The following is a 25,525-nucleotide window of genomic DNA, read 5'->3' as shown; positions in this document are numbered from 1 at the left end:
AAGGTTCTTTTACATCAGTGGCAGGTCCTATGGTTAAGGCTGACCCTAAGCAACACATATTAAAAAATAAAAGCCCATGTGTTACAAAAGTCCGGGTGTTCATTGATCCTAGGGTGCCCTTTTTTCCAAATTGATTTTTTTCTACGATTATGCTAGTGACTCAAGGCTTTACTCACCCTATTAAAAAAAATATATTAAAATATGTAGAAAGAAAATAAGAGTTTTACTGTGCAAAACATGGGAAAACCTTTGGGTCTAGGTTTTCTTTATTCTGCAACAGAGACCAAAAGCAGCTCCTTGGTCTACAGTAAGGAACTCTTACAATTGTCAAGTCATCAGTTTCCTTTCATTTGCTTTGAAATGCTGGCTTTCCAGCTGGATAGTCCTAGAACTAAGCACATTTCTACTATAACATTTTGCACTATATATAGAACTGCAAGGAAAAAAAAACACAAACCACCAAAAAACCACCACTCCATACATAAAGGAAATTATTTGCTATTAAGTTCTAAAAATCAGTATTATCATCTATAGAACCCTAATGGCACACCCCTGCTCAGTCCTATCTGACTTTCTCATAAAGGACCTCTAATAGATGATACAGCTTTATTTTATGCAATTACCTATAGATAAATTCTGGATGTTGCAAATGCAGTATCTACTTCATGGGCTGAGCAACAGATTGGAATAAACCTGCTGGCTGGGCTACTCCAAACCTAGCTCTGGGTCCTCTTTTGGTTTGGTTCATGTAAGCTTCTAGTTTGAGCCAACTTCTGTTCTCCCTGGGCTGCACACAAGTCTCAGTGCTCACTGTGATGCAGTTGCTCCAGTGTACATCTAGAGTTAGTCAGAGCAAAATCTGAATCCCAAAGTACAGCTTCAGGTTCAAATCCAAAATCTCAAAGGAAACCTCAGTTGAAACAACCAATTTTTGCCCAATTTCTGGCCAACACAACTTGCTTTTTTAAGAAGGGAGGCGGGTTTCCTCAGATCTCCACACAGATTCTCTCAAAGATTTGTAAATCCTTGCCAAATCCTTCACAAACCTGGGCTGAGATTCAGAAATACAGTGAAAACAGATTATTTTATTTTATTTTTTTCCCCGGCACTTTTGCTGCTGGTTCTGGCCAGGATAAGGATGAGTAGAGGCTCAGGGATAAAGAATGGGGAAAAAGATGATGCAAAAATTTTCAAATGTCAAACATGTTCTGTCTGAGCTCTGGGCAAAAATTTAGGGTGGCTGTAATGTACACAAAATTATTTGTTTCCTCTCTCCCTTTATCCTCCCAGGCTTTTTTGCCCACTTCTTATAGTAGAGACCCAACCTTTATATAATCTTTTTATAGATTTATAAAAAGGTTATAAATCTATAGGTTTATAAAAAGTTGCAGTGCTATAGACCAGAAATATGTGACCACTGAGCCTTCTTCCTTTGCAGAGTCTACGTTCGAGAGCAGAACAACATTTGAGTTCACTTGCGTAGCAAGAACTGAAAAGCCCTTTTTCCTTGCATGACCATAAAAAATAATTAAGCTAACCAACTACACAGAAAACGAGAAAAAGATATGCTGGCTGGCCAACTTGCAGGAAGAAAAAAAGAAAACAAAGGAAAAGCCTTGGCAATGGAAATTGTGATCTTACTGTACAATTAACTTCTGAGACAGTGAGTAGGATTAAAGCATGGAACATTTCAAGACGCATCTCTTTAAAATAGCAAAGCATTATGAAGTATATATGCACATTTCACAGACCTTTGAAATCAGCACCACTGGCAGGTTTATTTGTTTTGATTGTCTCTTTTACTTTCTTTTACTACTTCAGGATTTTTTTTTCTCTCCTTTTCAAGACTAGAGCCAAATGACCCATGAGAAACGTACTGTAATTTGTCTCTTATCCATCCCTCATCTCCAACTGATATTCCCTCTGCCCTGGTTACCCTGATGTTTTTCCAGACTCTACACGCTGAACCATTGTAACAAGGAGAAAAGTCAAACGATAAAGAAAGAAGTGGTGTAAGGATGTTTTCAGGAACCTGTTCTGTTAAAACAGATTTGCCACTTTATGAAAACCCATTTTGCCAGCAACAAACCACATTCACGTATATGTAAGAATATAAATCAGTATGGGAAGGTATCTCTATTTTAGGCTATTTTAACCATCAGTTAAACTGCTTGGCACTTCCACGACGCTTCCCCTCTGGGCCTCAAAGTACTTCCTGAACATGAAGAGAGAAATTCCACTCTGGTCAAAGCCCCAACACAAGCCCTCTGCACCGCTCCAAACCCCGTCCACGGGCTTAAGCGACACTAACGTGGCGCAGGAATCCTTGTGTCAGGCCTCCCCTCAAGGAATTTTACCATCACTGAAGAAGCCATGAAATAGGTAAATGGAATAATTTTCCTTGTCTTCTGAATGGGAAAACTGAGGTAGATAAATACAATAATTTGTCCAAAGTAACAAAATCATTCACTGTGACAGCAAAGATTAGAAACTCGATCTCTTGAGCCTACATTCTGTGATAATATGGATCATCTTTCTTTTAAATAAGCAGTGGTTTGTGTTGCTGATCCTTTAAGTTTTCTGCTGGTGGCCACTAATCACATTTTATAAGGCTTCACTCATATTTTACAACCTTTTACTCATATTTTACAGTCTCCAAAAAAGTCCTAAAGGTCCAGTGCTCAGCAGATGGAAAGTCAAAGCTCCCTAAAATAAGCTGGTCCTTCCTGCATCCCTCGGCTTCACTGTTCCTGAAGACGATGTAGCACATTTACTTCATAAACAGATTTTCTGGTGGAATCAGGGCTCTGCTTTCAACGAGTGAGCAGCCACCGGTCTAATAATATTTGGCATTTACATAACACCTCGCATCCCAAAGCTTCCAAGAACAACCAACAGATACGTGCATAGCACACTGCACAATAGTTCAAGTAAAGGACATTTTGGTTTCAGTCACCAGAACAAACCTGATTTATTTTTTTTTTTTATGAAAAGCACCAGAGAGACCAGGAATGCAGCTTGTCATCACTCCCTTGAATCAGGTCAAGAGTTAGGTAGATCCTCTGTTAATCAGACTGGAAGTTAGAGATCAAGAGGAAACCTGAGGCTTTGATACAGAATTTTCTTTAATTATAGAAGTAGCTCCTAGCAACTCTTTATATTAAAGTTGTCTAACAACTTCCACTACTAATATTAACTCCAGCCTGTCTTTCTCATCTCCATCCTTGTGGCTGTGGGGTCGTACTTGAGGTCACATCTGCAGCCTGCCCAAACAAGTGCCTTGTTGGCGTGACCCTTGGGTGTCACGGCCGGAGTAACCCAGGTCCTGGCACCTCTGGAGCACTGGGAAATGCTTTGTGTCCCCTCTTCAGAGTCTGAGGAAATCATGGGGTTACTACTGCGTGGATACTGCTCTGTCCTGAGCTCCATCTACCTGCACCACCCGCCCTTGCAGTAGGCAACTGCGGGCAGACAGGATGGGTCAGGATCCTTCCTGGGTGGACTCCGGTGGGTCACTTACTGTGGGAGTATTTGGGATTTTTAGGAAGTTGAGCACAGGTCAGGGTAGGGAGCACTGTGGCCTTGGGGGGCTCACAGTTAGGCTGCAGTTACAGCTCCTGCAGGAGGGTGACACGTGGCATCGTCCCTGCTAGGGTGGGGGTGGGCAGCTGGGACTTTAAGGGGCTGGTCCTTTATCATCTTCTCTAATTAACACACTGTAAAAAATCCAGGATGAAAAAAGAACAAGATCAAATTCTTTGCTCCTTTCATCTCACTTTTTGACGCTAATCCTCCCTACACATAAACCCCGTGCCACAAAGTGAGATATACGTTGCTATTGAAATGAAGAGCAACTTGGAATCAGGCCGACATCAGAAAAAAAAAATAATCATATAAAACCACAAAGGACCTAGCATGTTTATTACAGATACTTCTGGAGCTGATGGGCCAAAATAACCAGTCCAAATATGCATCTTGCAAAACAATCACTTTTGCTTTGGAGATGCCGCTTCTTTTCTGTTTTTGTTTTTATAACTCATGGACTTCCAAATCTCATTTCTTAACCTCCTGGCAGGGTTGTGCATGAAGTTGGTCCTGCTGCAGTGGGCAGATCATCAGTGGCTTATGGTTAGGATAATCCCAATTTTCCTCTTTTCTGAGAAAGAAATGAAAACCTGATTCAAACGAGACTGGCTGACATTTCCTCATATTTCATCTTATGCAGGAAAGGGTAGGAGACACCAAAGTGAGATCACAAAGAACAGAGTCTGGTGATGGAGACTTCAGTTCAGGAAAACCAAGAAAAACCTGTGCTCTGGCACTAAAAGCCTCACGTTTTCAAAGTTCATGATTTTTTTTTTTCTCCCTGTTACAGCAAAGGACTAATATTTAGCTCTTTTTATTTTCTGTTTTTTTCAGGGGGTACTGATGGATCATGCTAGTGTTTATCTTCAACACTGAAGTCCTGAACATGTTTTTTAAGAAAAAACAAAAACAACAAAAAAAACCCCAACAACTGAATAGTCTGATTCAAAGAGCTAATAAATATTGTAAGATCTATGAAAGCTGGTTACTTCTGTTCTTTCCCAACAACGAAGAGATTGCAAGGAAACAGAAAATGTCAGCCGCTGCAACAGAAATTTCATATAAGAACATTTAGCTTTGAAGTTCCCAGAATCCACAGTAAATTGCCAGGTGATCTGGTAGAAACACCAACACAGCTGCAATGAAAATAGTCCAGAGCTGCAGAAAGAAAATATTGTGGACAGTTTATTTTCTAAATCCAAATTATTATTGTTTTTTTTTTAATTTCTATTCCTGTTCACTAAGAAGACAGAAACAAAGGAAAAGAAAGAGCAGGAGAGAGGATTTAGTAGATCAGGACTTTGTCAAGTGACTACCATTGGGAGATGAAACATGGAAGCAATGGCTGTAACAGATACTGCTGACATAATTAACTCCCTGACATCAAAATCCTGTCCCTTGATTCTCTTTGTTGAGCCAGAGTTAAGCAGCAGGAGGAGAGATGTAAACATGGCTTTGTCAAACACTCAAGAACTTTCAGCCTTCCTGGTTTTTTAACCTACGCAGGACCTGCAGCTTCTGCATAGACACAAGGTAAAGCAAACACTGTTGTACGTGTGTGCTTCTGGGAGTAGGCGTTGGTTGAGCTGAGAGATATATCAAGCAGAAGATCCTCTACCCCGTGATAAAACAGTGGGCAGCAGGGACATCTAATGTCCAGGCTGTTAGTCGGATGGAAGGACATTTAGGTTGCCTCACATACGGATCTGCTAATGCATGTAACCAGAAAACAGGCACTATCAGCCCAAAACATAAGGCTGATTGTAAGCATTCCCCAGAGGACACATTTCCCAAGACCCTACAAAATTGGACTGGCAGCTTATGAAACGTACAATACTGATCCAGCATGTAACAGTAAACTATAGGAAATCATACCCATATATTTGGCCTTCAGACAGGAGTGCAGAAATTGCCTCTTTTGGCACCACAAGCCTGTGGATCCACTTGAATCAAACACAGACCTCTAGCAAAGGGCTGTGAGAATGCAAAGATCTGTTCTCCATTGTCAAGACACAAGACAGGGAAAACTCTAATTTTCCTTTACAGTAAGCAAATTTCTTGACCGACTTTTACCATGAGTACAACTGCTATAGACAGGCCACACAGTTTAATTTCCCCAAACATTTGCACCCTCTGTCACTCTAGTTGCATCTCACAACCACACATCAACTGTCGCCCTGGTTTGCTGCAGCAATTTATTGATAACATGTCACTAACAACTACTAGAGAACTTAAGATCTTGATGACTACAAAACTAGCTTTGCGAAGGACCCAGCAAAAATTGCAGGTTGTCATTTTTGTCCACTGTTTCCCACACACAGACCCAGAATTATACAAACCCGCATTTATAAAGCATATGTTAGCGTGAAACGTCTTGCAGCTCCCTGTCAAAGACAGAGGGGGGTGTTATGAATTCCCTCACTTCCACAACTCCTCTGCTGCCAGCTCAAGTACATCTCAAGAACTTTGCAAAACCTGACATCCCGCCTCGCTCAGCTGCGGGGGAGCAGCCATCCTGGAAGCACCTTTTGGACTATCTCCTCCCGATGGTTTTCTAGATCAAAACCTGGAAATGCTTCAGGTATTCTTCCCAGGTGGATAAAAAACCCAACAACAAACTTTGTGTCTGATCAAGATGAGGGTAGCTAAAGGTTTGAGCCTGCATTTTTAAGACAAAATAAGATGTTTTGAAGACAAAAACCCCACATGAATAAATCTATGCCCAGAAGTAAAACCATTAGAGGAATTCTGAGTGAATAAGGGGGAAGCCAGGAACTCCTAGCCCTTTTCTTAATCCAGTGGGGGGCAGGGGGGAAATTAAATGGCACTGATTTCTTCAGGCAAACTGGGACAAACACTCTGATGTGTCTGACGGAAGCATTTTACTCTGTGTTTGGAAGTTTATCATGACCGATCAATTCTGGAAGAATTAGTGAGTGAGTTCTGGGTTTTGGCACTGACACAGTCGTGGTAAAAGGCTGGAGGCAAAAGGGAAGTAATTTTCATAATGCTGTGAACTGATGCCATCACTCCTTACCCAAAACATTTCTTTTACTTACTCTAGCACAGTGTTGTTCTGTAGGAGCTTTCCTCCTAGCTGTTGCCCTTCGTCTCAGGAAGGCTCTCAACCTCACTTGTGCTGTGGATGTAGAGATCCAAGCCAAAGACCAAAGTCTTTGGGAGTTCAGTCTTTCTGCGGACTTCAAAGAGCTTGGGATATGTGACTTAGTCCAGACAGAAAGCATAACATACGTTTGGGACAACATTATATATGTAAAAATAGAAAAGATTGAATGACTGTTAAGGAGTGCAGTGACGGGGAAGCCTGATGTAAATTGTGTATGGCATTTACATACCTATTTCCAGCCTCTAACCTAGGTGCTCTGCATCCTCGTGGAAGCACCTACCTTTTCTCCAGCAATTATAAAGACTTTAAGATTTAATTCTCTAAATCACACCTATGCTGTGTGTCTATACCTGCTGTGAGCAGATGGCATGACTGTTCCCCTAAGGAACTAACAACAACAACTACAAATAGCCAATGCTTATCCTCAGCACTTAGTGCAATAACATTGAGCCTACACATCAGGGGAGGAATCAGCAACTTGCAGAATTAGTCCTTAACAGAAAGCAAGCCAAACGTGAAGGCAAAATAAAAACCCTGAACCAGAAATGCCAAGCCCAAACATATTCAGGTATTTTGAATAATATACATTTATGTAATTCTTAGTATTTCTCAGGCATGACTATGTTTGTCTCCATTTGCTCTTCCTGGGATTGAAGACAGAAATAAAGCATCATCAAACTCGGGGACATCAGAAGATCACAGAAAAATGCTGTTTTGTAATTGTTCTAGACCAGTTCTGCAAACCTAAGCAGTTCAGACAGTTTGAAAACATTTCCATACGCTCTGGTGCTCACATGAAGCAAACTAAGCTCTGGTCTTTTTGACGTTTACCCAGGTTCTCTAAAGGAGTGTATCATATTTCTTTATTAATTTAGATTTTTTCACCAGTTAATCTTCCCTGTCTCATTCTTAATTAAACAATACCAATAAATGACACAAGGAAACACAAAACAACTTAAGGCAAAGCTTTTCAAAGTGTAAAGGGGATTTTGATACCCACATGGTACCAATAGTCAATGGTCTTGTCTTGGGAACATAATTCCCTTTTGTGTCTTTGGAAGGTACAGAAAAAGATGTGTAGATGATTACAGTAATGAGCCTATTAATTGATATAAGATGGATTTTATGTTATTTAACCAGTATCTGAGCTCTGACTACAAAAGAAGCTTAAATTGACACCCTCACTCTTTCCTGCTCAATGCTCCCTAACCTGTCATCTTTGATACATTAATATAATTTGCAAGTCTGAGAAGGGCACAAGTCTCATTACATCATATCACAGAAATTAGCAATGAATCAATAAACAAAGAGGCAAACTCCTGATCAGCTCATTCCTACCACATAATGTGGAATTCTTCACATTTTACACCTAATCCCATGTCTGATCAAACTGAAATGTCTTCAGGGTCAGGAATGCCTCTGCTTCCTTCTGGTATTTCTTTCAGAGTCTAATCACATCTCAGAAAAGCTGGTATTTTGTGCCTATGCACCTTATCTTTATCCTTTGTATAATTTGTGTTGTTTAAATGCTCAAGAAATAATTTAGCAACGTACTTCTTGCAATGGGGCAGATCCTTAATGTAAGACAAAGGCTGGCATGGCCTGAATAACAGACTAAATCCCCCTCTTGGCATACTCATTTTTACTGTGTCTTTCACTATAATTTCAACATGGAATTTTCCTGGCATAAATCACACAGGTTTCCCTCTTCCCCTCCACACCATGCTGCGTAGCTCTGTGTTTTGGTAAATCTCATCTATTAATAGTTGCCCTCTGTGGCTATAAAAAAATACCTCAGTAGTCAAAAGCCAACCCTTGCTAGGGAACAGCTGTGGATGCCTGAATGCACGCAGGACCCGGCATCACACAGCAAAGCCCTTTCTTGGCTCCATGTCAGGGCAAACCGATTAAATAAGGCCATAGTCAAGCGAACGGAAAAGGAGCCCCTTCCCTGCAACAGAAGGAGAGAGAGGCCGACTCCGGCGCTAGGCTGGAGAAACATCAGGGTATTTCCATTTTCTCACTGACATTTTCCTTTTTTAACTCAGCAAACCCCCCTCCCGTGTCTTCCTCACTCCACCCTTCTGCCAAGTCCCAATAAAATCTTGCACTTAAAGAAATAGGACAAAGACGTCATCACAGCGAGTATCAAAGGTCGTGGGGTAAATTTTAAGGTCTTGTCTACTTTTTTGTTTGATTGATTTAACTGATTAAAGCATTTCTGCTCTTCCTGTGCTTTCAGCAGCATCCTGGGTAACTCAGGGGAAATTCAAACCAACCAGCTGTGATCTGTATCACAAAGTCAAGGCTGGAAATCCAACACAAAGATGTTGATGGGGCCATACTGGAAAGGGTGAAAGGAGAGAGGAATATTGTCTCCCGGTAAAGTGACAAAGTGCTTTCATGTGTTAGAATGAGAAATATTCAGCTTAGCAGAGGACACAGGGAGTTCCTCATCCTCTCAGCAGTGCAGGGTACCAGTCCCAGCACAGAGGGTGACAAAGTACCTGGCTCCAGGCAGCAGGAATCCTCCCCAGATATCACTTTGAATTTTCATTTGCATGAACTAAAGTTACTGAAAATCCTCAAGGACTGCTGAGTTTCTGGGGCTTCCATGCAAAGTGTGCAATGCCACAGCCATCGCAAGGGTTGGCAGGGAAATGGTGGGGGAGCCTCAATGCCTCTGGAAACCAGGAGCTGGCTCTCCACACTTAGCGCACACCTGGTCTAAGGCTGCAGGCACTTACAAAGCCAATGCCACAAACTTCAGCACTTTCCCAATTCCCCCAGGGACATTTCACTAAGATAAATTCTCCTTGTGAAGCTGATGGGAATGACTTGAAAAACCAACAGTCTTGTACTGGGGAAACTAACTACCTCACTGAAGTCCTCAATTTATCGACACGACAAGGTTATAGCACGAGAAGCAAATTTATTCCATATTATCTACTGGCAATATAGCTCAAAACTTGCATTTTGAGGCAGCAGAAAGAATTTTATTCTCCAAAGTCTTGTAATTCAACCCTGCTGAAGCTGCCCTCACACAAATCAGTGATGACACATCTTTTCAACATCTAGGGCCAAAATTATTTTTAAAAGCATTGCAGGTAATTGCCACTGCTGTCATTCCAAACCACTGCTGTTTCCACTATTTTACCATCACTGATGTAACCCAACAAATGTCAACAGCAAACACCGGCTGCTTCTGCAATTACTGAATTAATGGAAATAATACATTTAACACCAAACAGCTCACGCATATTGATGGCCATGACCAGATCTTTAACTAGAATTTATATGAGATGCTCTGTGTTTCCAAGGTTTGTTACATCTACTCAGACATCTGGGTACCTTCTAAAATAATTGGTCTGCGGGGTGCAGATTTTATCAATCTCTTTCACTGGAGTGGATTGGCCGCAAAAGTCTTTAAAAAAACTGTAGAAAAAAATTGCTCAACCTAGTTCTCCTGAAAAATTTCAGAAAGACCAAATTAGGCCAAAACCTCCAATTCTGGTTTCAGTGAGGTCCCTTTTTAGCAGGGGTCCCTCTAGCAGGGTCCCTCCTTTAAAAGAAAAAGGAAATTAAAAGTGAAAAACAGCACTGGGGAAAAGTTAAGCGTGTACTTCAAACTCACACATGCCAGGAAATTTAGAGTTAAAGGTGAAACTCCACCCTAAAGAGCTCCATACTGGAGATATTTCAGCGAACAAACATAACGTGTTCTGAAATACAAAGACCCAGTAGGGTGCACTAGGTATGGAGTTTCAGCCTTCACTCCAAATTTCCTGGCTTTTTGGTTTATTAGAGTTTCATACTCCAACCATTTAAGTACTCCAAGAAGTTTCCTCAGTGCAGCTCACCCTGATTCTGTTGGAAGCTGAGAACAAGCCCTCCGATGGTGTAGCCACACGTTACTAATGAACCTGAAAACACCTTCTTGCAAATTTATGTTAATTTGGATTGCTGAAATTATGTGCAAACTGGGTAGTTTCAGTTGAGTTACCCTGAGGAACTCCAAAATTGCAAATCTACTCTGAACAAAACTGAAGGACAGGATTTCATTGACCACAGCAGAGCACTAATCTTCCTCCACTGCATGTGGGTCCTGTAACTCTGCCTCAGCCAGGGCTGCCATCAAGCAAACACAGAACTGCTTTTGACAGTAGTGGTTTGTATTCCTGGTCTAAACACTCTACCATGTTGTGGGGTGGAGATATATCCAGCTTACTTCTCAATGAATCTGGCTCTAATGGATGAAAAATGACTACGGCTATCAGCATCATGCTTTTTTACAACACAGCTTTTATGGACATGTTACAAATATTGAAGCGGTTCCAGCATAACTCAGTAATCCCAAAAAGGTCTGTTGTGAGGCTCTGCATCATTGTATTTCTCATAGCTCTAAGGAAGTTATTACCAGCAGCTCTCTGTAGCCCCTCTGATCACCTAAACTCTTCATCTTTCTCACACATGGACACAGAGAAAGTTTTAGGACTCTATCACCATTTCAGGAGGTGTCTTAACATATAGCTAATGGACAAGACATTGCATATACTTTGAAATTGGCCTCAGCAGTCACTCTGCACAAGCATATCTTAGTGGTGGACAGGGGCAAAAGCAATGGGACAGCTCCATACTGTCCTGATCCTGGGTGTTTGAGGGACAGTTGATTCTTCTTGCTGCAGTTAAGAGAAGATAAACTGAGATGTCCACCTCTGTCCCGGAACTGGGCAGAGAAGAGAGCCTATACTGGAGGAATGATCTGCCTTAGGGAAGGAAGGAAGACAGAATAGGGAGGAGGCAGACAGGGACTTAAAACATCAGGAACTAGTGCCAAAGAAGTTCAAACAAGGGCCAATAGACAGACTGTGCTTCATGCTGCTGCTTACAGATCTACCTCTACATCCTTTCTCCTTCAACCTTTTACAAGACCTTCCTTTTTTCCATCACCTTTCCATTTAGTTAATCCTCTCCTCACTCTGTTTCAGCTATCAAATTTAAACATACATACACACGCAAATCCCCTGACATACACTCCTCATACCTCAGAAATCCCCCAACAGGCCAACAAACTAAAAAAAGAAAGACTACAAAAAAATCGCAAGGAATGATTGCTTGGGAGAAATATTTATTTTTTTTTTACCCAGATCAAGTGATTAATTTAGGGAGAAAAAAGGACAAGTTTTCAAGCTTGTAAACCCTTCTTTCTATTATAATGTTTTTCTCCTAGCATGATTAATTGCCTTAAGAAAAGACATCCCCACCCCCCCACCCCACTGCTCAAACCTGCCTTGCTTGTAAGCTTCAGCTCTCCTAGCTACACCAAGATCATCATTGCTCTGAAAAACATAGCAGTGGCACACTAACACTTTTTTCAGTGACATGGACAGTGGGATGGAGCACACCCTCAGCAAGTCTCCCAATGACACCAAGCTGTGTGGTGCTGTTGAGGCGCTGGGGGAAGGGATGCCATCCAGAGGGACCCTGACAGGCTTGTGATGGGCCCTTGCAAAGCTCATGACATTCAACCAGGCCAAGTGCAAGGTCCCGCACGTGGGCCAGGCCAGTCCCAAGCACAAATACAGGCTGGGTGGAGAACGGACTGAGAGCAGCCCTGAGGAGGACTTGAGGGTGTTGGTTGATGAGAAGCTCCACGTGACCTGCCAATGTGCGTTTGCAGCCCAGAAAGCCAACTGTACCCTGGGCCACATCAAAAGCAGCGTGACCAGCAGGGCGGGGGAGGGGATTCTGCCCCTCTACTCTGTTCTGGTGAGACCCCACCTGCAGTGCTGCGTCCAGCTCTGGGGCTTCCAGCATAAGAAGGACATGGACCTGTGGGAGCGAGTCCAGAGGAGGCCATGAAGATGATCAGGGGCTGGAGCAGCTCTCCTGTGAGGACAGGCTGATGGAGTTGGTGTTGTTCAGCCCGGAGAGGAGAAAGCTCCAGTGCGACCTCATAGCTCCTTCCAGTACCTAAAGGGGGTGACAAGAAAGCTGGAGAGGGGCTTTTTACTTTAGTAGTGACTGGACAAGGGGGAAGAACTTTAAACTGACAGAGGTTGGATTTAGATTAGAGATAAGGAAGAAATTCTTCGCTATGGGGGTGGTGGGGCACTGGCAGAGGCTGCCCAGAGCAGCTGTGGATGCCCCATCCCTGGCAGTGTCCAAGGCCAGGCTGGACGGGGCTTGGAGCAACCTGGTCTAGTAGAAAACGTCCCTGCCCATGGCAGGGGGTTTGGAGCTTGATGGTCTTTAAGATCATATCCAAATCAAACCATTCTGTGATTCTACTACTACTATCTGTTTCTTCTGGTCAAAACTTGTATCTCTTTCCCCAGCCTTTCCATCCATCCATCAATCCATCCTCCATCTTCTGAGGTTGCAGGAAAGTCCTCTGTGGCATAAAGGTATCTTTCTACAAAAATATAAACTACTTATAGAAACTGCTATTTTCTGAGTAATCACATTTTGGGGTTGGCTTTCTCCCCTGGCATTAAGTTCACAGATACCGGGCAAAGGCAGAGCTGCTAGGCCAGTATTCATGCCCCTGCTCACATCAACATTTTCAGCTGAGAGTGAATAAAGAAAATTCACCTTATCCTTCTCACCCCTTCTCCTGAACCTTGTGAACCCACTATGTGAATGCCCCAGTAATGCTGAGGATTTGAAGTGTGGCTGCAGAAAGCAGACTCCCCCAGGACATAGCACAAGTCAGCATCATCTCTTCTGAAAGATTTATGTACGTTCCCACTGGCAGCAATAGTGAAGGGATCATTAGGCAAAAAAACCCCAACTGAAGTTCTCTTTGCCCAAGTCCAGCAATCCACGTGAGAGGCAGTCAGATGAATCGTGTTCATGGATGCTGTAAATGGAGCATGGCAGAGGTGGCTGCTCTGTATTTCCTCAAAAGGTAGCTATTGCCTGCAAGAACTGGACTTAAATTCCTACCAAAAAATAAGTTTGAAAGACAGAACAGGAATTGTAAATGTAAGTATTGCACCTGGCTAAGCTTGCCACAGAAATAGCCCATGCTTTGCATCTTTCTCTGTTTGAAAGGTGCAACCTCCTGAATTTACAGAAGGTTTCAGCTGCCGCTAATTAAAAACGCAAAGGGCACCTCACACCCACTGGTGAAGAGAGGTTGTGCACAAATGGATATGGGAGAAAAACAGTGATTAATGCAAAGCCCCACAGCACTTGAAATAGGCATGTTGGACGTGATCAAATTGTAGGCCTGTGTGTGAGACAGTATAATCTAAATTGATCAGCAAAGGGAATAAAACAGCTTACATACACTGCTACTTTCCAGAACATGGGAGGGGATGAGCTCCACCTTGTTTGCTGAAACAGAGGCTGGTAAGGGGCTGCTGGAGAGTGTCAGTGGGGCAGCTGGTCCTAGAGGATGCAGTGCTGCAGAGCATCAAGGGGTAAATTCAGTCCTTGCCAAATCCACAGACTCTGCACTTGCAAATCTTCCATGTGGGCCCCAGAGCCAAATGGGTCTGCATTAGCACTGGAGAGTATAATGATACTTTAATCTATTGTCTCCCACAAGGATTCTTAATGATCTCTGATAGTTTACTCCATAGATTTTATAGGCTGTCTTCATTCCAAGCATCCTGCAGTTTGACCAGACAGTGATCTTTTTACATAATGGATAATGTCCATGAATGAAGCCATGAGTCCTATGAGTCTTGGGGAAAAAATGTTTCTCTGAAAAACTGTTGGAAAAGATGACTGTGGGTCAAGCTAAATCAAGCAAACTCCTACTATTTTGAGGGTGTGCGATCATATATGTAGAAATAGTTTCTTTAGTACTGAAGCCCTGTCTATATCAGAATTCAATAGTAGACTTATAGATGTCAGTTGCTAGCATGGGGGCAGATGCATCCCCTCGCAGCCGATTAACATCCCTGACATCTGGAATAAAGGACAGAATAAACAGAGAGAATAGAGGGTTTCCTTTTGGGACTTGGCTTTTCGGTGACAACTACCACAGCATCTCTGTCCTTTAGAATGTTACCTCTCCACCTTCTAAACAGCCCTGGGGCTGGAAATTAGAGAACTGGACATCTAATGTCAAACCCCTTGACAAAAAATCAGGTATTTGCTATATGTCTGTCTGATACCTGTGAGAATGCAGGAATCCTTGATGTCAAGAGTTGCACAATGATCTCTTTGAGGCAGGGGATTAAGTTCTCAAACTTCCTGAATCGAAGAGCTTTGATGAATTTCTTCTGTTCTTTTTAGTGTTTAGGATTAAGTGGAAATTAGTCCTTTATTGAGAATCAAGGAATATTTCTTACAACTCTTCTAGCTCCTAGAAAAGGACATTAAGTATGCCTCCCTCCTCCAGAGCAAGTTGACCATATTTTGCAAAGAAGCCTCATGAAAAGTTTTCCAGTGGAAAAGAAGGAAAAAAAAACGATCAGAGGCTGATCTGATTTGAAACTCCATGAAGGAGCCCTGAAGTGTAGCCACAGCTCGGTTACCTCGACAGGGCTGACTTGGCTGTGAATTAGCCACCTCCAGCTGGTACTGCTGGGGTCCGTATGGTCTAGCACAGTGTGCTTTTCATACAAGGCTCTGCCGTACCCATTGCTTTTTGAAACCACTATGGAGATTCCTACAGATTGTTCAAATGTGTATTCAGAGTCCAATTTACACGTGCCTGGAATGTGCTGATGCCCTTAATCTTGAGTGAACTGATGTGATGCAACGCTAAGCTGTGCTGAACTGCACGAATGTTGAAAAAGGCCATGGAAAAGGGTTGGATCAGCAGGGCACTGGGCCTCAGTTCTTTGCTTCAGTGTCACCCCGAGCCTGCAGGCAGGTGCTGCAAAGAGGCTCTGGAGTTGTACAGCTCATCCCTGCCTCTTGTTTAGGCAGAACTGAAGGTTTGTGGGAGCCTTCAGAGCACACATGTGGATGTTGAGAAAGCCAGTCCCCAGGGTCAGTTATTCTGAGGGGATTTCCAGCAAGTATTCACAGTAGATTGTATGAATCGAGGGTGTTTGAAGACACTCCAGTAGTCTTTACTGTTTCAGGAATTTCATCAGCCTTTTCCTAAGGCAGCATCAACGGGAATGCTTTCTTATCTGTCCATGCGATCCTGTGGTGAAGCCTGATGTGCAAGCCCAATATTACATAAAAGCAACAGCTCAGTTAACCATAGGATGGTGCAAGAATTTGCCACATCAAATGGCACATACAGAGCATGATTTCCTATGATCCCTTGCTGTTTGTTTCAAGTTTTTTGAAAAGGAGCCATGGTAGGTGTCATGAGCTCAAAGTCCTCCCTATTTTGTAACCAACAGTATCCCAAATAACACAAGGAATGTGTCTTTCTGGCAAGAGTGGTTATCCTTGCTTCTTCCCTTTATATTGGGACAGACTGTATGACCTTAGCATGTTCTAATTTCCCAGAATTGCAGAAATAAAGAAAAGCTGCACAATAATTGCAAATCTTGTGCAGGGACTAAATAAATTTTGTCCCACTCAAAAAATTAATAAAAAGAAGTGAGGCACATATTCTTGGATAAAGCCTGCTGTGTGGCTAATGATAACCAGTCTTTTGTTTTTTCCCTGTAGGCTATTAAAAAAGAGGAGAGATGGTACGACAATGTTTACAGCTTTTCTGCTGAGCAGCTCTAAGAGCAGAGTTCCCATCTATCAGTGCTGTCCCTCTGAACTGTCCCTCTGGCAAACTTCTTTATGGATATGTCACTGTACTTAAATCTTCATGCTCCACCATCCTTGTTACCTGACTATGGCACAGAATCTCAGCTCTTTGGAGAAAAATATTTTTGAGGAGGTTCCAGAAGAGAAAGAGAGGTTGGAAATAAACCAAAAACCAGCAAAACCAGTTCGGCTGTTGGGAGCAGCTCTAAGATCCCCATAGCTGCACCACAAAGGTGGCTGAAGGACACCATCAAAGTACTGGAGCACTTTGCCCAAGGTGCCAAAAGGATCACAAGAAATTTATAAATCAGATCTGAGGTGTCTTGAAATTGTTTCAGTGATATCTCATCTGTGGTTGCACTTAGCCGAGAAGCATCCACAGAGCTTTTTGTGACAAGACTCATAGTAACTTTGTCCCAGGATGGACAGTCCCAGGCCTGGTAGACTGGGACTGAGACAGTCAGAAGAAGGGGAGTGACTGGAAATGGATACATCTTTTTTAGGGACGAAGAGGCACTGAAGAGGGTTCCTGTTTATAAGAACATTAATCAAGCATTAGAATTTTTTGGTTGGTTCCAAAGGACTAAAGTATTTCAGGAATAAACTCTGCATGGTGAACAGCTGGCTACAACTGCTGACACTAAGGATGCAGAGGAACAAAAGCCAGTAGCATCTGAAGGCCCCCCCAGTACTAAGGAAGACTGTGAAGTCTTTACAGCCCAAAGCTCAGGAAACTTTTTATTGATCCCACTGCATCTTTTTCCCCCTCCTTTCCTCACCAGACTGAAGGCTCTTTTCCTTTTCTTCTACTATTGTTAAACTGAACTTTGGCAGAGGAAATACCTGGAATTAGATGTGAGTTGTCGGTGGCTGTGGAGATGTCTTCATTGATGTGGTGCAAGGCCTGCACTAGAGAGGACTGAGGACTCTTTGCCAATGAAAGTGATGACAAGAGGGGCTGGTGATGCAAAATGGGCCCAGATGGTGCCAACTGAGTCACAGATTTTGACTGAGTCACTAGCTGGCATGGAAACCTCTCTCAGGGGACAATGCTGAGGGCAATACCAAAGCCAAACATAGGGTTTGAATCTTCAGCCTTTTAGTCAATGAAGGCTTTGCTGCCAAAGCCACTGTCCTAAACCTGTATTTGTTAGCCTAAATACTCAGTGTTCAGCTTTACAAAGCTCATTAATAAGTCCACAGAGCTAATTGCTCTATTTTGCCACACTGAGTGCAAACACCCATCATAGTGGTGGGCATGAGCTTAGCCTAAGCACATCAGCCACCAAATAAAGGCTCCAGAGAGATGGAGTGTCTTCTACTCCCTTCTTGGTTTCATTGCCAATGATAAATGCTGCCTTACAATGTCTGTGCAAAGACAAATAAACAAAAGCTAACTGTTGCGAAAAAATATTTGGAGGATCCATGGATATTCTCAGGCTCTACACTGTGGAAGAAGACCTTCAGGCCTCCCTCACTGACTTCAGCGTGTCAGTCAAGAGGAGGGGCTGCTCCTTCTGGAACCACCTCAATGAACATATAGAAGATTTGTGAGCTCAATGCGGTGAAATACAAATCTTTCAGACAGGTTCAGAAAGGTGGTTGTCTCCAATAGGAACACACAACGACATAGGAAAAGCAACTCTGCTGTGTTGAGGTAACTTCAGATTTTAGAAGTAAATTTATTGCTCGGGTTTGTGCAAGTACAATCTGTGCAGCAAAAAGACTTTATTTGAAATAGAAACATCTCTGTACATCAGAACAACATTAAGGCACAAGCTTAAATCTGTCAGCTAAAATTTACAAGGCTATTCTTGTTTCATTTTGTATGGGTATTATGTTGGTCACAGAACAAGTGATAAAAGGGTACTATCAGATTAAAAATAAAGTATTTTTCTAAAAATTGTCATAGCTGTTATAACTAACACCTCGAGTTCTCAGAACTACTGTGTTAAAACAATCCAATTTGCATTATGCCTTTGATGATATTTGCTTAGTTGTGTTCCTCTCCAGTTGAACATTATTAAAAGATTGGTATTATTCCTTTCGATATTTTCAATCACCAGTATTTAAAGTATTTTCTCATTTGAGGTTTGTTCACTGGTAACTGGCTGAAGTCAAGCTGAGCTATAAGGATTTTTTCAAAAACAACCTCACTGGAGTTTAAAAAAAAATGGAAAGGAAGCATTTCTTTGCAGCTTAATTATGTGTATTTAAAGCTCCAGTAGAGCTGATAATTTTGTTTAAAAACTTCTCTCTACTAAGGAAGTTACAAATATAGCCTAAATTGCTATAATGGAAGGGACTCCAGAACAGCTCATAGTTTCCTTCTTAACCTGAACCTTAGTGTTGACAACACAGGGTGTTCTGACCATCTAGAGGTTTTCCCCCATGACTCCATGAACTGCCCTAAAAAAACTGTAACATGGGATACAGACAACAGAATTTCAGCTTTAACCTTCATCTTCTGTGTGTTTATATTTCAAACTCATTCACAGGGAACACCTTTTACTTAAACATACTAACGCGCATCTGAAGATGACCAAAACCAAACTGAAGTAATTGCAGGTATATGGTACTCCAGTGATGCAAGTTATTCAAGGGTGCCACTCTTCACACTACAACACAAGGAAGCCTTTAGCTGCGGATCTCAGGATTTCGTAAACTCTCATCCACCCACAGAAGGTTTCTCTGCCATTTGCAATAAATGGCTTCAGCCCCATTTTTTTTTTTATATATATATATATATATATATGTATGAAGGGGTGCAGAAGAGTTAAATTATGCACCCAATGTGTACAACAGCACTTCCAGGAACCTGGTACCCACCTCCCTGCTCATAACCCACGGACTCAGCTGCCCGTCTGCAGCAGTGCTTACAGAAAGCTCATAGCATTAAGCATATAGAATAACCTACCTACCTTCAAAGAATTCCTACAGAATTAAAGTCTGCCTAAGAGTGTTTATGTTCTGTTCCATGCCTGAAGGGTGGTTCTCTCTCCAAATACGTATGAGTTTCTATGACATCCAATCCCCACTCCTAAGACTCTGTGGTTAGAATAAAAACTGTGCAATGCTACAATACACTGCTCATTACCAACAACTAATGGGTCTCCCAAAGTTGGCCACTTTGGTCTTTATTAGCCTAGATGGAGAATACCAATTCAATGGTATGAGGCTGTTGAGGCCATTACTGAGATTGCATCTGGGTAACTGTAACATGAGCCAAATACTAAGGACAAAATAAATTAATTACAAACTCCAAAGCCCATAATAGCAACAACACAAGGGCTCAACAGCCAGAAGGCTGATCAATAACTAGACAGGTATGCATTAATACAATCATAACAAGCTTGTTTAAGAAATTGCCTACCTGTAAGGAGAATAGGGGTCAAAGCACGTCTTGGTGACTTCTGTTATCTCTGGGTTACAGCATTCCCCGCCATCAAAGTTGTACCTCTCGTAATTACAATCCATGTCACACACACCATTCTGCTTCTTCTTGTTGAAGAGTGTGTGGCGTATGTGTCGGCAGTCTCCGCCATCGTACCCAGTCAAGGTGTGGTTGCACTCAGGATCACAGTTCTCGTCCCCGATCTTGCTGATATCACAGTTGGCCAGGATGAGTCGGTGTCGAAGGGAAGAGTTCTTTACCTCCAGCACCTCCAGCTCCCAGGTGATATTGTAGCGGCTGAAAGCTTCATTTAAATGCTGATGCTGGAACTCAATCTGCTGCCAGCTGACGGTGGGGTTCTGGTGCTTGTCGTCATAGAGATTTACCACACGGTAGCGAACAATTTTGTTGCGGCGGAAGCTGGGGAGCTTGTTGTAGCTGGCGATTACATCCGTGTTGTCACAGACTGTCTGTCCGCAGAGAGGAGGGTCTAGGCTGGTATCCAGCAAATAGCCATGATGATAGCTGAACTTGCTCTGAGGGCTGCTGCCATCCTTCATGGGAGACCAGGTGTTTTTCACATTCAGTAAACTGTCTTGAAGAACTAGCTGAGGTAGAGGCGTGTCTTGTCTGTGAATTGCCTGGCCCATGTCCAGCAAGATCTCCTTCTGAGACCTGGCTGTCCTCCAGAGGCTGAAGTGCTCTACGTAACCCCGATAGTTCTGGTTCAGGGCATTTCCTCCAACCATGAGCACCTTGCACTTCAAGGTCAGAAGACTGAAGATGCTGCCCACTTGCTCTCCACTTGTGGCCACCTGGGCACCATTCACATAGAGTTTCATCAGGTGCCCATCATACGTGGCAGCCAGATGCACCCACTGGTTGGGGAGGTAGCTGCGATGTGCTGCAATGGTGGTTACTTTGCGAGCACGGTCCGTCTTCAGAGAGAAGAAATAGCGGGGGTCTCTATTCCCCTGGTCACTGACGGTGTTAATCCCCAGGACCCATCCTCGGTCACGGGAGGTGTAAGAACATTTGTCATATAGTCCTATGTGCCCCCAGAAAAGAAATATGAATAAATAAGTATGACAGAATAAAGAAAATAGTCTTTAAATTACATTAATATATATCTATACACATATATACACACTCACCTACATACGTTAGAAAGTTACGTGTACAAGAAAGACATTAAATCATTTAGTGCATGATTGTGGGAGGTTATCTTAAAACTTGCTATTAAAGGTCAAGATTTGCCAGTGGCGTGTCCTAATGTCCTAATGTCCCTTTCCTGACCAAAGACCGAAAATCTTTTGCAACTTCCTATTAGCAAAATGTTGTACTGAGCATTTGGTTCTTACCTTCACCCAAGCCATACATCGTTGGCTGAATATAAGAACAACTCTTGAGAAGCAATCCTTGTTGGTCTCACTCATATTCATACCCCTGAACACTGTATCTCAAAATGTCCAGAGAAAGATGAAGTATAAAATCTAAGTACTGCACAGTCTGAGAAACACTCAGCAGCTGCAATAATCTTGATAGGTTCCAGCACCCACATCCTACAGAGAGTGAACAGGATGTGTCCAGGCTACCTTCAAATCCATACCTATTAAAAACTGGTGAGGACATGGCATATGTTGGTATGCTGGATGTGCTGAACAAGGTATATATCCCACCAGAAAAGGGCAAGAAACATGCACAGATGGACTCGCACACTCAAAAAGATTCCTGCCCCCTCTCACACGCACTTATTAACAATTTGGTGCACTGCAGGGAATACACACTAATGATGTCTCCCACAGGCAAAGCGTGGATCACACCTAAACCGCTCCCAGCCAGTCTTCAGACAGCTCTGTGTGGTGGGAAGAGCCCACTCCTTCTCAGTCTGGGTCATGAGGTTTGGCAAGGTAAAGACATTTCCATCTTTCAGTTCTCAAAGGCCAAGGGCTGCAGGGGCACCCCTCAAATGAAAAACTAATCGTTAGAGCCTTCAGCACCACACGGCTTTTCTACTATCAGCATATAGAAAACAATCCTTCCCCCAAGCCCGCACTTCCAAAAGCCTACAAGAAAATCATAAATCTCTGACAGTAGAGTCCTCATGAAAAGACTAAATATCCCCTTACCTCACCCCTGCACCCTAACCCTCCCAGCACTACAACCAAATAACATCTTCTGCTTCTGACTAAGTTGCTCAACAGCCATCTGTTAACAATCACTCATTAACAGTGCAGTCTTGTCTAGTATCAACAGAGCAAAGGTTACAGGAGCATTCACTGTATTTTTCCTCCCCTCTCCCAGCACCCACCTTCCCCCCTCTCCTCACACCCTTCCCCTCTCCTGCTCCTACCTCTGTAAAAAAAAAAAAAAAATCTTCTGATGGGAAAGTAAAAAAAAAATTTAAACAGGCCTTTTTTCTGCACACTGGTATTTTGCTAAGGACTCTGAGCTCCCCCTTTTCCTGTTTCCTTTGGAAGAGAGATCCCAGGGTTCGGAAGGTAATGTGTTTATTCATCTGTAGGGTGCACTCGGTTCAAAACCTTTTCGAGACCAGCTTCTAGTTTATACTGCTACTTCTGATCACAAGAAAGGAGAGGAGGAGAACCAGGCAAGGAAAAAACAAATATGCCAGGGAAAAAACAAAAAAAAAAAAGACATTTGCTGGGATGGATGTTTACCCGAGAAATTTGTGATATGAAAGCCAAAGCTACCAATGACCTTCTGGAATCTGTTTTTTAAGCATTTTTAAATTTTTCTTTATGGGATAAATACTTTTACAAAGCATTCATTTTCAGATGTATGAGAACCCATAAAAATCTGCATTTTTATGAATCTCAAAAGAAAGTATTGTCCAACAATATTGGGTGGATAATACTGCAATGAACAAGAAGACAGCTGGCAAGGCAAGTCCCTCTTCCAAATAAGTCATTAAAAGAAAAAAAAAAAAGCTATAAAAATCTCAACTTATTGTAATAAAACCATTAGAGCTGGTCAGACATTTTGTAAGAGAGCCCTTGCCTGCCAAGAAATGCCAACACGAGAGCAGAAGAAGTGATGCAGAAATGGGCTAGTCCCAACAAACCTCTCTGAGAAGCTGCGGGTCCTTAACGTGCCAGGAGAAGCCCGGGGACAGCTTCAGCTGCTCTGACTGCAAGCACAGAAGGTCAACCCATCCCAGCCATGTTCCCCACCATCTCCTGCCACCTTTGCCGACTGAATTCTCCAGGCCTGCAGATGACAGGGCAGCTGCACACACAATAGCTGCTCCACCTGTTTCTTAAGGCATCCAAGATCCCTGCTGTTGGATGGATGGCTGGAAATCCTGGCACAGGCTTCTGGGTTCTCCAGCTCTGGGGAAGTCCACCATGCAGTCTTTAAGGTCAAGGTTTTTGGCTTTTTGTACTGACCAGGGCTGGAAATATTCGCTCAAAGAACTGATAAATCGTGGAATGGAAATTCAGTTTCCTAGCCAGCTTTAAAGAACATCTTCCTCTCTCTCTGAAGTGCTGCGTGATGCTAGTGATTGACCTCAGCTGAACAGATGGAGCTGCTGGAGGAATACTACAAAATAGTAGCAATCCTCCCTTGCCTTTGAGCATTTAAACCCTGATGTGATGCAACGTGTCTTGAGTTTGGCTCAAACAGCTGCCATCAATTCAAGATTTACAGGGAGCCAAAGGAGGGCAGAACAAGAAAAAAAAACGAGTGACAATAGGGACACCACGGAACACGCCAGTATGAAAGCTGCTCAACTAAAACAGTCTACTATTCCAGTTCCTTACATTTGCTAGTTTAGGGCAAAGGTCACTACTGAATCCATACGCCACACACAGTATTCTTTTCTCAAACTTTTACTATTATAGATATCCAACTCTTGATGAAAAGATGGATTGAACAGAATCCCTTCAGCAGCACAAGTTGTTTTATTCTTAAGAGAAAGGAAAGAGTAAGAAAAGGGATAAGAAACCCACACTCCCTATAACTTGCAAGTTGCACTGCTTATTTATGACCTTCTTTTGCTTGTACGCGGTACTTACTTTCCCAATCCTTCACTCACTTTGGCTTTAGACTAAGAACCCTCCGGCTATGGGAGTGTCACTTTTCCGTTTTGTCCCCAGCACAATGAAACTAATTTCAGCTGGGACTTTGGATGTCATAATAAAAGAATTTATTACTTCTTCTGTGACAACTAATAAGGGTAAAGCCATTGGAAGAGGGACATGTGAAATAATTGCCAGAACTTCTGAAAACTGAATAATTTGATGTTTTCACAATTTATTTCAATTTAGTAAAAGGTTCCATAGCCATGAGTTATTTCTTAGACATAATTAAGAACATTTTAAACAAGAGGAGGCCTCTTTTACCCCAAGCAAGGCTGGTTTTGAGCAAAATCACCCCTCACAATGGTTGACACTCCGAATTTCAAAATTCAGCTGTGACCACAACCAACATTTACATGAAAAACATACAGAGTTTAGAGTCTCATTTACACTGAGAATTCTTTACAATAATGTGGTAAGGGACATTTTTAGCTACTTAATATCCCTTTACAAACCAAAAGTGGTGTAAAGAGGCCTCATGGTAAATGAGACTCAAGCCAATGACTGAAAAACCACAATTTGGCAAAAACGCCTGCAGTTTCTGAGCCAAGAAATGGTGCGAAATAAAACTGATGTTTGTTTTCCCCACAGCAATTAGATTAAAAAAATATGTACACGTTTCATACAGCAGCAAACAGTTTTCCTCACTTCTGCTTGCCCTGAGTTGCTAGAAAGGGATGGAGCTAAAGCTGAGAAGAATACTGACAGCCCCTCTAACTCCCTAGTCTGGATGGGTTTTTCCCTTCTAAAGCTCGTGTTCCTGAAGCCCAAGGAGCTAGTTCAGCTTTCCAGTAAGAGGCACTGGTAACCTTCCTTCCCCACAAAGGAATGAGTCACTTTGCAGACAACTTTGGAGTGGTGCACGAACAGAGCAAGATGCCACATTCCTGTATGCTTGGTCAGAGACAGACTTCAATGGCCCACGAGGCTCCTTCCAGTCCCATGTTTGTCCCATATAGGAAAAGTAAATTCCTAGGCATCAAAAGAGTGGGGAAAGCTGGAAAATTAAAATCCAAAGGCTTAAAGCCAAAAGCCAAACATGGAAAACCAGAAATAGAGTCTCTCCTTTTTTTTTACAAGTGAAATCTCAGTTCTCTGGCTACTGACCCACAGCTGGTCCAGCACACAACTGTCCATCTGACCTCCTCCAGGAGGCCCTAACCAAGGCCACTGCATGATTTATAACCCAGTTTGTTTTCAGAACTTTGCTGGGGACTTAAAAAGAGCCACATCTTCACAGGGGCCCTGCGCGCTGGACAGGATTTGGCAGCACGAGCACAGTAGTATCAGCGGCTGAACTCCTGGAAGAAAGTCCTGGGTGAGGACACGAGGCATTGCTGTAACCAAGCTTGTGATGCCGAGATTGGAGCAGATGTTTATCAGCAGCAGCCACAGAGAAACGGGAACTGACAGCTAGAGGCTGTGGCTGCTGGAGCCATAAGTAGCACTCTGTGGGCAGAGTTTGAAAGAGGAGAGGCCGAAGTCGCCCATGCAAGCTGCTGTAATCCACTTTAATATTATCAATAACAGACTCCAGGCCTTCCTCCCTCACTTCAGTGCTGTTTCTTGCATCTTGCTAACAGCAATCTTCCCCACTTTGCTGAGCAACGGGTAGCAAAAAAAAAAAAAAAAAAA

At 42.7% G+C, this 25,525-nt stretch overlaps 1 protein-coding gene across 1 annotated transcript in view; it reads right to left on the bottom strand.

Annotated features, from left to right (window-relative positions):
* Positions 1-25,525, bottom strand: part of PAPPA (pappalysin 1) — a 184,554-nt gene that overhangs the window by 137,598 nt on the left and 21,431 nt on the right. The window contains exon 2 of the mRNA XM_056352475.1: positions 19,767-20,835. Within this exon, the coding sequence (XP_056208450.1) occupies positions 19,767-20,835 (1,069 nt within the window). The remainder of the gene's footprint in view (positions 1-19,766; positions 20,836-25,525) is intronic.

Source organism: Falco biarmicus, chromosome 9 (assembly GCF_023638135.1).
Source record: "Falco biarmicus isolate bFalBia1 chromosome 9, bFalBia1.pri, whole genome shotgun sequence".
In the NCBI taxonomy this organism is placed as follows: domain Eukaryota; kingdom Metazoa; phylum Chordata; class Aves; order Falconiformes; family Falconidae; genus Falco; species Falco biarmicus.
The sequence above is the reverse complement of the archived record's forward strand: the minus strand, read 5'-3'. Positions and strand labels throughout refer to the sequence as shown.